This window comes from Cryptomeria japonica, chromosome 5, assembly GCF_030272615.1.
Source record: "Cryptomeria japonica chromosome 5, Sugi_1.0, whole genome shotgun sequence".
NCBI classification, from domain to species: Eukaryota; Viridiplantae; Streptophyta; class Pinopsida; order Cupressales; family Cupressaceae; genus Cryptomeria; species Cryptomeria japonica.
This window is the reverse complement of record NC_081409.1, coordinates 478274578-478289127: the sequence shown is the minus strand read 5'-3', so window position 1 is coordinate 478289127 and position 14550 is coordinate 478274578. Positions and strand designations below refer to the sequence as shown.

Genomic DNA, 14550 nt, shown 5'->3' with positions numbered 1-14550 from the left:
GTCAATTGCATTATAAGCATCTCATTTCATTCATAGATCAATGGTCACGAATAAAGATTGAGTATACTTGGACAAACAAAAACAATTTGCATTTGATCATTGTAGGTGCATTCATTTTTTTAATCATCATCCATTCCATTTTAGTTGCATTCAGTCATTGCATTAGTTTGCATTCAATTAAGTTCATTTCATTAATCATGTAGTGTATCATCATTATTATGTGCATTATCATTAAAGTTTATTAAGATCATTTAGTTGCATCTTCGCACTTAGATTCATAATCATTGTAAGCATTACACATAAACATAAAAAACATTTGAATAACATATTGCATAATCTTTCATTTGCATATAGATGATCATTTGCATTTACATCATCTTTCGCATTTAAAAAAGAAAAATAAATCAATCATTCGTTTGCATGTAGATCATTTCATTCACATCATTTAAGTTAATAATCATTTTTCATTTGCATTTTCAAAACCAAACGCATGTCATTTCCACCATGATTTCATTATCATTGCATCATCAAAATGAAGAGAAAAGGTCATAACATCATCCATATAATCAATGCATATGGATCATCATAAAATAGAGTAACATGCATAATAAAAGATCATCATATAGAGTCCATGTATGCATATAGATCATCATAAAACAATAAAAGTCTTAAGTATATAATGATAGCGGATCAAAAGTACAAGTGCCTCATTAATACAAGTCAAGTCAAGGTTGTCTTGTACCACTACCACCTGACTATGTTTGTCTTTGTGGCTGTGGGTGAGAAGATCCTCCAGATGCCTGTCTCACATGATCACCACTCCTCTAAGGAGGTCCCATGACTCCACCGCTGCTAGTATCCATCCTCACAGTGGTATGATAGCTACTTGCTCTCTAGCTCTCTATGACTAAATCCTCATATAATCCTCACCAATGGGATGTCTCCTTCTAGGCCTGAAATAGTGCTCTAATAGTATCAGCTGAGAGAGTGCTCGATCCACCCTGCTGAATGTGATCAAGGAGACCCTGAGTATCCTATTGTCTCCTAATAGCCCCATCTCTCTCTGTCATGAGTGTTTGTACCTATGCTCTAAGTTGATCTATCTATGCTCTGAGATGATCCACGGTCTCCTGCTCTGGTACATCCTATTCTAGAACATCCTGCTGAGGGACATGACCCCCAATCCCCTCATCTCCACCTCCCTGTCCACCTATTGGAATCTCAGCCTGAGTAGCTCTCAGAACCTGTCATCTAATGAGTGGAACATCATCCTCTGGATCCTCATCCTCCCCACCATGAGCTGCAATAACCCTAGGGTCTGGCTAAATCTGACCAAAATCAATGCCTCTCCTACAACCCTCATCCAGTCCAGTCATCCTGCCTCCTCCTATTGAGAGAAACCCTCTCAGTGTCCTCATCCTTGTCCTACCAGTATCCCTCCCAATTTGTCCTGCCTCTCTCCCACCCATAGGAATTTGTTTCCCAATCCTGCCAACTGGTCCAAATGGTCCTCCTTGGACTCTCAATCGACCTCCTCTCCATTCGGGTCTCCTACCACCACCATCTCCATCTTCTCCCTCATCTCCATCAACTTTGGCCTCCTGAGCAACTCTAAGCTCTCATCTCCATCTCCATCTCCTGATAATGGGATCATCTCAATTGTCATCCTCATCTCTTGAGTTGGGAGGTGGGTCTGTTGGATCGGTAATATGAAGAAACGGGTGTGCAATTATGTACTGAGCATAATCTGCAGTAACCCCAGGATCTAGAATGTGCAATCTCATATCATAAGCCACCCTAGGAGTAGCCAGAAACTCTACACGTGCTATCTCAAATGACAAAGAAGGTCCCCAATCTTGCCTATCTTTGTACCATCATGCATATATCGTGACACCAGTAGGCATGGGCTGAATGATACCAAACTGTCTCAGAGTGTGACTAATCAACTATCACTCAACAATGTATGGAGTTTGACCAATGAGATATATACTCTGCATAATAAATGGTAATGTCTATGCATCATCCATCCATGGCTCACAATCGATATAAGGTCTCCAAATAACACTATCCAGTGAATCAAGAACCCAACGCCAATACTCCATCTTACCCATCTTATGTTGAGTAAGGATACCTGCATACAGATAAACATATGGCAGCCTCTCACCACGAACTCTATGATGAATAGGTCGCGTAATAGCAATGTGCTCCCAGCACTAGATCTGTAAAAGTTTGCATCTTGTCGACAGACTAACACTCTCATCAAAAACAACCTGATGAAGATCATGATACAAATAAGCAAGCATACAAACACCCCACGCATATCGAGTATGATGCTACATCATGCTCTGAATAATCTCACCCCAACCAACAACAAAACCTTGATATCTCCTATTTGGACAGATGAATCCCCCAATCAAACCTGCAAGAATCACAGGGAGAGTCTCATAATACATAATCATATCCTCCCATCAGATCTCTCCTCTCAAAATGCTCTCATCACCAAATACAACTCTGCAAGCCTCTATCCCTCCACGATCCTGAAAATCATACTGCACTAACTCACCGGTCAGTGGGATGTGGAGAATCCTGTGGACATCCTCAAGCATCACACTAATCTCACCCGTGGGCAAGTAGAAAGTGTTATGCTCACTATGCCATCTCTCAGCTAAAGTTGTCAACAATCCCCTATTATGGGTAATATCAGGCATGTATAACAAGTGGCATAATCTGCAGGCATCTATATGTCTCACCTCCGCCTGTGTAAGCTTTGGCACTAAGTGGTGCATAGCTGAGAATTTCTCCTGACACTGAAGAACATCAAGTTTCTCTTGTTTACCAAGAGAATTCAATCAATTATCAATAATCTATCTATCTCTCACAAAGATCACTAATCTATCACATCACCAATTGATAAATCTTTTTCAAATGAAGCAAATCAAGCTATCAAATCATGGTTTTCTATCAATCAAATGAGTTCAATCAAACTCAACAATGCTCTTCATCAGAAACTAAATCAATTTCTTAAAGCTAATCTATCCAATCAGATCAAATCAAATCAATCAATCATTCATCGTATCAATCAACATTATCAAATCAATCAATCAAGTTCCTATCAAACAACATTATCAAATCACAATGCCAAAATTTACATCAGAAAAATTCATTTGAAACATAAGTGCTAATCTTTTTAACAAAAGCGATATTCTATTGAACACAGGCGCTAAATCGAACATATGCATGAACCTTTTTCGCACAAGCGCTAAACCTTGGAACAAAAGTGTGAAACAATCAAAAGTGTTGCCCTAATCATCAAATGCACAAACACTAAAAGCATAAGCACTGACAAATCATATGCGCTAACTTTCATCACAAATGCACTAACAAAATGAGCATATGCGCTAAAATTATCAGATGCGCTAACTTAACATGCAAAAGTGCTAACAAATAAAACAAAAACGCTAAACAAAATTGTCGAAAATTGCAAAAATTCAAAATAGCCAAAAATGTGCCAAACAAACATGGAAATTTGTATGACAAGTTGCAAAAAGGTTCGGGATAAGATACATATCGGATACCCATACTTAGGAGGTCGCTGATATTGTCGAAAGCACTCAAATCGATGGTTCTCCAACGGGATCACCATTTTGCCACCTCACCAAGATATTTTCTTCACAAGCTGACAAGGATGCAAATGAGATTAAAATTAACTTTGGTTAATTTTATATTTACTATTTGGAAGGGTAATTAATGTTTTTCAATGGGGCAATTATATTTATTTTTCATAAATAAATTTAATCGAAGGACCTTTTCAATTATCCTGAAATCAATTGTTTATCCAAAAAAATTTAAACAATTTCACGATCAATCTCCCGAGGGGGCACACAATCAGGATTTTCATCTCCATCAGGCACACTATCGAGACTTGATTTAATCTTTGAAACAATGTTGTCTTGACATCATTTCAAAGAGGGGAAAAATGTATACACATAAAAATGGCTATGAGCGATTAAATAAATATTTTATATTTATTTAATGTTTATTCTTCTATTAAATAGTTAATTTGAAAAGATTAATTTATTTAATTTATTTCGTGTCTTTCTATTAATTTTAATTGAAATATTTTATTAATTAATTCATCTATTCTATTCCTCTGAATTAATTAAATATATCTAATATTTAATTATTCTTCTAATCAGTCAATTAAATATCTAATATTTAATTATTTCCTCTAATCATTTGAATATCTAATATCTAATGGTTATTCTTCTATCCTATAGTCTCAAATATTAAATAATTCTTAATTATTTAATCTCTTTTCCAACTCATTCTTCCATCTCCACTTCATCTTCCCTTTGCCAACTCATCAATCATGTGGCTAGAGATTAGTATTTCTTAAATATTAATTCATCATTTATCTCCAACCTCCAAATTTAATGAAATATTGTGTACGTACACATATTTCTTAAATTTTCTTCTATATTCTCTCCAACATCCCTACATCTTAGGAAGGACTTGAGTCCACTTTTCCTCTCATGCCTAAATCTTCTCCAACCATCCCTAGATTCCCTCAGTTAGTAACCCTGACAAGGTGAGATGAGTGACACTTGTCTTCTCCTTCCCCCTTTCTCTCAACCTTCACCTTTGCTCACAACCATCCAAATTTGCAAATCTGATCATGACCGTTGATCTAGGCCACATCATCTTATCCTCTCAAAGTCTATAAAATCAGGGGTTTGAGTTGAGAAAGAGTTAGTCTTCAAATGATTTTTCATGTTAACCATTTGTGAAAACTTATGCATCTGTGAGTTTTAATCTTGAACCAATTTAGCATAATCATTTAGCATTGCATGTCATAGTATCAGTTATCAGTCCATTCTTCATATGCCATCTTGGAAGCTATTAGTGCTTGTCTGAGAGCACATCATCTACAACCAGGAACAGTGGAGTTAGGACACAATGAGACTTAAATAATGAAGGTAAAAATAGTGTTTTTATTTTAATATTCATTTCATGTAGTTTCATTGGTTGAGTTTGGATTTCCTGTAGCATTTCCTTTGTATTTTGTGAAACTAACATGTTGCAGGTAGTATTCTGATGATGAAATTCAAGTCGACGCGCTATCCTGTCATCCACATTATCCATATCCCTTATCTTCTATCCACATCTTATCTAAATCCATCCTCCTTTCCTATTTTGTTCTTGACCATCCAATCCATATATCCTTCATTGCATATCTATCGTCCTATCTAAGTCCATCATCTTTACCCATCTTTGATCTTGGCTATCCCATCCATAACATCCATCTATCTTATCCATATCCTCCATCTCATATTCCTCATCATATCTAAATGCACCCTTCCTATCTTTGATCTTGATCATGCTAGAGGAAAAATAATATACATGCATGCTTTGGAAAATGTAAGCCTAAATTCCTCTTCCATCCATATCCATTCCATATTTTCCTTCAATATCATACATCTTTATCCGTCATCCTTCCATCCTTAATTGTGTCACCTCTAGTGTGGGGTATTTTACTCCTTTGCAACATAGTCCTTGGCTCTCCATTCTCCTATCCTTCATCCGTTTGTCCTCCCTGTCCTATCACTATCCATCTTCTTTATCCCTCCATCTCATATCCAAGCAATCTCTCCACCCATTCCATCCTTTTATCAAGCCTTGGTTCTCCCTTGTCATTGGTCCAATCCAATCCAATCCCATCCCATCCAATCCTATTCAATAATTAATCACCCTCCCATCCTAGCCAATCCATTTATGATACCCATCAAATTGAGATTTCCCAACTTATCTAAGTTTATCTAGACTCATGCATAATCCAAACACCTATCCATAATGTGTTAACCAAATCCAAGTAGAGATTCTCTTGACTAGCATCTCTCCCAGTTAGCTTATCTATTGCCTCCCATCAATTTATCCTATCATCATGCCCATCGAGATGCATCCTTCCCATGCCTGGCAACTTATCCAAATCCATGTCCTACTCTTGGCAAGAGATGTTTGTAGGCCAACTGAGCCATTTTCTTGAATGATCTTTTTGCTTTGATTTTATTTTTTATCCTAGGACTATACCTATTCATGGCTACCATGATCATTCTATACATTGGTATGTCTGGGTTGGTGTACATTGGGTCATAGTTTTTGTGGTATGACATGTTTGATGGTTTCTCGTGTCTAATCCAACAAGTTCACACATCAGATCTTCATATATCTCATATATCTCATATATCCTATCATAGTGTAATGTACACTTGCATACATTGAGCTAACCTATTGTCTAAGAGTCTAGTTCACACATCAGATCTTCATAACATTTTGATTCCTATAATCACTGATATTGATAATCCTTTGCAATATAAAACCTAAGATTTCTCTCCACATAATGCATAACAACAATCTCATCATCTTCGTTCATACACCTTCCATTCAACCTATCCTATCCTCTTTCATTTCGTCTCCCCTTTTCACCTAAGGCTCCAGTTTATTCAACTTCCTTATCCCTCCCCTACTCCCTTTCATCCTATAGTGCTCTCCATTTTGAGAGCACACCCGTATTCTTGAAACCCACACATCCTCTCGAGGGGACATACCAACACCTCCTCATCATCAAGTTCCTCAATCCACTAGTGACTGGGGCATCATGCTACTAGCCCTTCTCTTTTTCTATCCACTATGTTTTATTCTTCTTTGATATAACATCACTTCATGATGCTATATCAAAGAGGGGCAAAATGTAGACACACAAAAAATTAATTAAATTAATATTTAATTAATTACCTTGCATCGTATAATCAATTAATTTAATCATGTTAGCCCTTCATTATCCCTAAATTAATTAAATTAAGATTTAATTAATTACCCTTTTCATTCATATAAGTAATTTAATTAATTATATTTGTCTCATTATCTCTAAAGTTTGATTTATTTTAATAAATCAAATTTAACCTTAGGCAATATTCCAATCTCCCTCATAGTCCCAATTAATTAAATTAATTCAAATTAATTAAGTTAATTTGGTGATTCCTACAAACCCACCTTTTAACCCCCTTCATTAAGCTAATTAACCTAAGCCTAATCCCTATTAACATTTATCCTATTTTTAAATGTTACACTCCTACCCAAGTCCACATGTGACTTCCCTCATAAAAGACTTTCATGCACAAGTCATTTCACCTCTCCACCTCACTTTTGAATAAGGGATGCTCACACATGTGTGAGAATGCTCTTCCCCATGGAGCCACCCTACACCTTTCCCTTTTAGTCAACATGTTATAACCCTCTTCCCTATAGCCCTTACACTTTTCTAAAAGTGTTTGTAGTTGTCAAACTCATGGTCTTCCCAATATTTTCTCACACATGTGTGAGAAAATATTACCCTCTTCTCCATAAAAAGTGTTCTTCTCAAGATGTGCTCATACATGTGTCTTCCCAAGATGTGCTCACACATGTGTGAGCACACCTTGCCCTCTTCCCCATGCCAAGTGTTTTTCCCAAGGATTGACACTTGGTCCACATGTCAAAAGGCTATGTGCCTTGTCCACTTCATCTCCTCACCTTCAATCTCGGCCCTTGACCAACTTCCAATCTCAACCATCCATTTATAATCCCCACAGTCTATAAATTGGAGCCTCCATTCATCTCAAATCATCCACTTTTTATTGCATTCTTATAATTCCCTTTTGATTCCAAATCAAATTTTCATCATATTCTTATGTTTCCCTTTTGGTTGCATATCCACTTCATTGCATCCTTATGTTGTCATTTTGAGAGCATAATCATATCCATTATCATCCCCCACTTACTATGTCACAATCTACACCCATCAATCCATCCTTTGTTATGCTAATATGAGAGCAATCCACATTCAACTTCATCTATCTCTCCATATCTTCATTCGTCAATCTTAGAGCATTGGGATCGTGAAGAGGAGGAGGATAAGGAAGAACAATGGCATAGGGAGCATAAGAGAAGTAATTGTTTTTATGGCTATTCGTGTTTCCCATTTATGCTTTATGTTAATCTTCCTTGATATTTCTTTGAAATGGTTTGATTTATATTGTTTACTAGCTTTCCATTTTAATAGCATTATACCCTACTCTGCATATTGGTTTTGAAATCCCCCCGATGTCCTTTCACATGATAATTTTATTAATTTTCAGCATAGCCTTTAGTTATTACTTTCACCATGATCTATGAGTCTCCTTCTAGATGGAGATTATCCATATTCAACTTTCTGGCCATATTAATAGCCAGTAAGGCATCTTGTGCTTCTACTTCATTGTTGGAGACCCAACCTAACCTTTGACTACAACACAATACAATACAAACCTTGCAATCTTTTTCCACACAACCTACACCCATTGGTCCTAGGTTCCCTCTTTCCATACCATCAAAATTAACTTTGATCTATTCTTGTTCTGGTGGAGTCCATTTTGTATTCATGTTATTAGTATGTAAAGGATAAACCCTTTTAGGCCATTAACAGGCCTGAATTTAATCAATGGCCAATTTCTTTGAATTTTATTATTCAACCAATTATATGGATGTTTATCTATGTTCACTCTAGTGGCTACAACACTCACCAGCTCTGAGATTGATCTTTCTATTCTACTCCATAATCTCTCCAAATTCTCTTCTTTGTCCTAGAATATACATCTACTTTGCTCCTTCCATACCTCACAAATTAGAGCAGAGAGTGCCATATACCAAATACTTTAGTACACCGACTTACCTATTCCAATTTCCTAACTTTGAAACCACTTCATTAATGAGGCCGATAAAGGAGAATACCAATCTAATTTTTTCAAGAGTCTTGTCCAACATTCTTGGGTTGTCGAACAATGAAGTAGGTGGTTAATAGTTTCCATATCGTTTTTACACATTACACACCTAAAAGGGCCTATAAATTCGAGTTTTGTAAGTTTGTCACTCAAGAGGATTCTCCCTCTAACAGCTAACCAAGAGAAAGACCCCACCTTTGGGAGATAGCTAGATTCTATCATAGATGATGAGCCCATTGTCCCTCATCTAAATTTTGTTCTATTAGGTTGTACCCAATATTGACTGAGTACTTGCCACTTTTCAACTCACACCAAATCAAAGAGTCTTCTTCATCTGTTAGCATAATATTCCTCTCATCTAAAAGTTATTTCAATCGGGCTTCATTATCCCTTGAAAGATTCAACTCCTTAATGTCTTTCCATAACCATTTAACAATTCCCTAATCCATTGTTCTCTACATAAAATTTGATATTTTCCCTCCCCATTTAACATTCATAACTGATTGAATTTCCCTTAAGTGCTCATCCATATTAAAATTTAGTTTTGGTAAGCCTTCCCATGAGTCTTGTCAGAAATCAACTCGTTTACCGTTTCCTAATTTTCAAGTTAAATGGTCAATGACGACTTTCTTGCAATCAATAATATAGTTTCATATAGTCGATCCTCTTATTGGATTTCTAACAGTTAGAATTCAGTCCCTTTCTAGATTATCTAGGTATTTGTTTGTCAGGATTTTCACCCATTTCAGATGAGGATAAGCATACATACACCAAAAAAGTTTCTCCCCTATAGCTTTATTCATGAGGCTCCATTTTCTTAGCCGTGCTCCCCCACCTTCCTTTTGCTTGCAAATTTTGTCCCAGGACAAAAGAGGGATCTTATCTTTCTCCTGATTCCTATTCCAAAAAAATTTCTCATCCCACTTTCAATAACATTTAAAATCTTCGAAGGGATCTTCAAACAAGCCATTGAATACAAGGGATTAGCAAAAATAACTAATTTGAGCATAATGATTTTCCTTACAAAAGTTAGCCATTTACTCTTCCACCCCTCTAAATGGCCTAAATAATTATCCACTTATTTATTCCAAAGAAAAAACTTACACAATCCAAGAAACAAAGGAATTCCAAGAAATTTTCTTGGTAGCTTCAGTAGTTTGATGCCAAGTATCTTTGATATCTCCCTTTGGACATCCATTGCAATGTTGAAATAAAAAATATTCTGATTTTTGCCAATTGATAGCTTGTCCAGAGACCTTGCAATACCTGTCCAACATTTCTCTAATAATGTTGGCCTCTCTAATTGAATCTACTCCCATCCATAAGGTATCATTTGCAAATTGTAAATGAGTAACATAATCTACACTTGGATCAATCTTTATACCTTTCCATCTTCCCGATTCTCTGCTTTTGCCTATCAATCTTCCAAGAGCTTCAACCATGATAACAAAAAGAGCTGGAGATAGTGGGTCTCCCTACCAAATTCCTCTGGTGATTGAGAAGAAACATTGCAAACTTTCATTGACCAAAACATAACTTTGGGACGTCGACATATAACTATTAACCCATTTGACCCAGTTAGGGTGGAATATGAAGCGTTTCTGGATCTTTAACAATAAAGATCTATTGACATGATCATAAGCCTTCCTGATATTCAGCTTAATCATCATTCTATTTATTTTAGCTTGCCCCACCAAATGTATTGCCTCATGAGCAATTATAATCCCTTCCACAATTGATCACCCTAGAGTGAAACCACTTTGTTCCTTGAAGATAATCTCAGGAAGAACCTTCTTCAACCTATAGCCATCATTTTTGCCACCATCTTATATATTGTATTACATAGAGATATAGGGTGTTATGTCATCATAGGTTTGAACTGCTTCCTTCTTCAATATTAAGGCCAAGAAGGTATTATTGATCTCCTTCAAAATATATTTTTGTCATGATTCTTCTACCACTCCCCATAGTTTTTTTTTCATAGTCTCTGAATTTTTTTTAAAAAGAGAGGTCGGGAATCCATCTGGACTTGAGGCTTTATCTCCACCCATTGAGAAGAGAGATAATCTCACTTCCTCCATTCAAACCAGTTGAAGTAACATTCCATTTTGCCTTTCTAGAATAATATGTGGAATAATCCCTAGGACTTCATCTAAATCATTCTTTGATCTTACACCTTCCGCTAATAACAATTTCTTAAATAAATCAACCACTTCAACATTAATCTCTTCTATGCAATTAAGCATCTAGCCTTCCCTATCTTTGATTTCACTGATCCTATTTGTTATCCTCCTAGCCTTTACTAAAAAATGAAAGAATTTTGTATTATGGTCTCCATTTTTTAACTAGGTTTCCATTGATTTCTAACGCTAGAAGGTTTCTTCCCTTGCTAAAATATTTGTCAATCTTTGGTGAAGGCATTTTTTTTTTCTAAAATTCATTATCTAACATTCCATGTTGTATAATGAATTCATTAAGCTCCACCAATTCCTTCTCAATTTTTAAATTTTTAGCAAATATGTTCCCAAAATGAACTCTATTTCATTCCTTTAACTTTTGTTTGATATTACGTAACTTCTAGGAAAAGTTGAAAGCTTTAGTGCCAAGTTTTTGAGGAGTCTCCAACTGCCATTTCTCTAATAGAACAACTAAAATTTCATCTCTCAGCCAAATTTTATCAAATTTAAATAGGCATCTCATTGGAACCAGATCATGTTGTAGGAGAAGGGAGATGGGAAATTATCAGAGCCTGAATATGGAAGAATCGAGGGTTCCCAAAGTAAAGGAAGATTCACCCAACTATTCCCCACCAAAAATCTATCAAATTTTCAATCAATTTTGTTATCACTAACTTGTTTATTGGTCCAAGTGAATGAATTGTTCCTAAAATTTGGTTCGAATAATCCATTGCTAGCAATGAACTACTCAAAGTCTTTCTGAGATCTGTTCATGCCTCCAACTCCCCCTCTTTTTTTCCATGAAATTTTAATTGCATTGAAATCATCCCCCATAATGAAGAAATAATTGTTTAAAGATTGCATGAAAATAGTAAGCTAATTCCATACCTCTTCCTTATCCTTCCTCGACGTTGGCCCATAAAAGTTAATGAGGACAAACTCCAAATCTTCAACCAAGGTTCTAATATTCACTGCTTGCCAAAATTTACATTTAGATATTGGTTCTCCCCTTATACTTTAGGATATCCACAAAATGCCTAATCCACCAGAAGCCCCTTCAGTTGCTCAAAATATCCATTCTAGTTGGGCCACATTCTTTGAAATCCATTAACATCCTAAGTTTTGTTTCTTGTATCAGCAGTATGTCTGGTTTCAACTGATCAACACCTATTTTGATCAAATGCCTCTTGTCAGGGGCATTACAACTCCTAAGATTCCATGATAGGATCTTCATTGCTCTCCAAGAAGGGGAGCACCCTCCTTGGATCTCAACTTCATCTGACCTTTGGCACTACCCATTATCTCCAGTTGCGTCTTCTTTGAACTCGTCCCTCTAGTTTTCTTTTCCCCAATCTTGACTTTACTTGATGAAGTCAAGGTTTGACAAAATGTTCTCTTATTTATGATATCTTCTTCTTCTAGCATGTCAAAGGGGTCCTCTTCTTCCATTTCATCCCCAAAAAAAGTTTCCTTGGAGTCACTTATTTTGGGTTTATTCTTGTTTCTAAAGTTGATTTAGCAGATTGACCACATGGCTCCCCACCCGCGCTCACCATTCTAGCACTACCCATAACAGCAAAAGTCATCTTGTCCAACCTAGAAGGTGTTCTCCACTAATATGTCTTTAGGGGGAAAGTTAAGATCGATGCTTTCTCCATAGAAGTTGTCTATACCGGTGATTTTGGAGTTCTGCCAACTTCTAAACCATCAATAAACATACCTAGGTTATTTTTCCTTTCAAGTAGATTACTCCTCTTTGAGGACCCATGGTTGGATTCTTTTGCATCATATTACTTGTTGCTGACATCAAGTAGTAAGGAGTTCTATGATCTAGCTTCGTTATTCTTTCCATCCAATATACCAGATCCATTTTCTTGACCACATTGAGATCTTTCCAGAGTGTCAATATGACCTCCATTTCCTTCACTGCCTACAAACCTCACTCCTCTTTCATTTTTTAACTCTTCTATGTTCACAAACATAAGTTGCTTTGTCATTGTTTGCACATTATCCAGTTCTCCCACCTTCTCTTTACCTTTCCCATTCACTAAATATTCTGCGGAGCAGTGCCCATACTTTTTGCAAATCTTACAGTTTTCAATAATTTCTTCCACTTCAATCTTTTGCTCCCAAATATCTTCATTTGAAATTAGTTCTATTTCCTTAGGTAGTGGAGGGACTATGCACCACATAATGCAAATAAGAGTATATATACTAAAGTCCTTTTTATCCACGGCCTCATCTACATTAAATAACCTTCCCAACTGGTTCCCTATTCACTGAAGAGTTTCATTTTCCCAATATTCTCTAGGAAAATTATACAAATGAATCTAAATGGGTACCTCTTCAATTATTATTTTCAAAGGGTCAAAGTTTGGCTCCCAGACTTTGATATAAATTCCAATGCCCCCAAACATAAAATGACCACCATTCAAAATATGCTCTTTACTTTTTGCATCCAGACAATTCACTAGGAAGAAACCATTTGAAAGGGTCTTAGCAATGCAGCCCACTCCCCAAGTTTATTTGCACCATTTTTTTAACTCTTGGGAAAGCTAACTAATCTCTGCCCACTTGAAGAAAAATCCTTTCTCTTTTAGCGTATGAACCGCATATTTCCATTCCTCGTCTTCTATGTTAATTGAAATCCTCTTCAAATTTTCCCCATTAGAATTCCTAGGGAGAGAATCTTTGCTTTAGTGGTTTATTTTTGGTCTCCAGAACTTCTTCGTAATTTGTTGAAATCCCCCTACTTGACCAGAAAAGGTTTGGATGCATAACCCCACTTCCTTTAAGGAGATCTCTTCCTCTTCAAGATTTCTGATCGCTTTGTCCTATTTTCATACAAAGCATAATGTCTTTGTGCATCCTCCCTAACCCTTTTTGGTGGATGCCTAGGAAGATTTCGACCTTTGTGCAACCCTCTACCCCTTCTTCCTTGCCAAGAATCTTGCCTGAAATACCTTCGGCTCTGAAACTTCGTCTCTCCATACATTTTCCTTTTCCTCTCTGGTTATATCATGTTAGCCTTCTTTTAATGATAATATTAATATCAGTAATTATATTATATTATATGTATTAGTAATTGTATACACCTAAAATTGGCTATGAGCAATTAAATAAATATTTAATATTTATTTAATAATTATTCGTCTATTAAATAGTTAATTTGAAAAGATTAATTCATTTAATTCATTTCGTGTCTTTCTATTAATTAATATTTTATTAATTGATTCATTTATCCTATTCTTCTAATTAAATAAATATCTAATATTTAATTATCTTCTCCAATCAATTAAATATCCAATATTTAATGGTTATTCTCCTATCCTATAGTCTCAAAAATTAAATAATTCTTAAATTATTTAATCCCTTTATCCAACTCACCCTCCATCTCCACTTCATCTTCCCTTTGCCAACTCATCAAACATGTGGCTAAAGAAATTAATATTCCTTAAATATTAATTCATGATTTATCTTCAACCTCCAAAATTAATGAAATTGTGTATGTACACACATTTCATAACCATTTCCTATATTCTCTCCAACACCCACTACATCTTGGGAAGGACTTGAGT

General features: G+C 35.9%; 1 protein-coding gene across 1 annotated transcript in view; it reads right to left on the bottom strand.

Annotated features, from left to right (window-relative positions):
• LOC131050040 (uncharacterized) overlaps positions 1–13164 on the bottom strand; it is a 44502-nt gene extending 31338 nt beyond the window's left edge. Inside the window, exon 1 of the mRNA XM_057984171.2 lies at positions 12834–13164. Coding sequence (XP_057840154.2) covers positions 12834–13164 — 331 coding nt within the window. The remainder of the gene's footprint in view (positions 1–12833) is intronic.
• Between the last annotated feature and the right edge of the window lie 1386 nt (positions 13165–14550).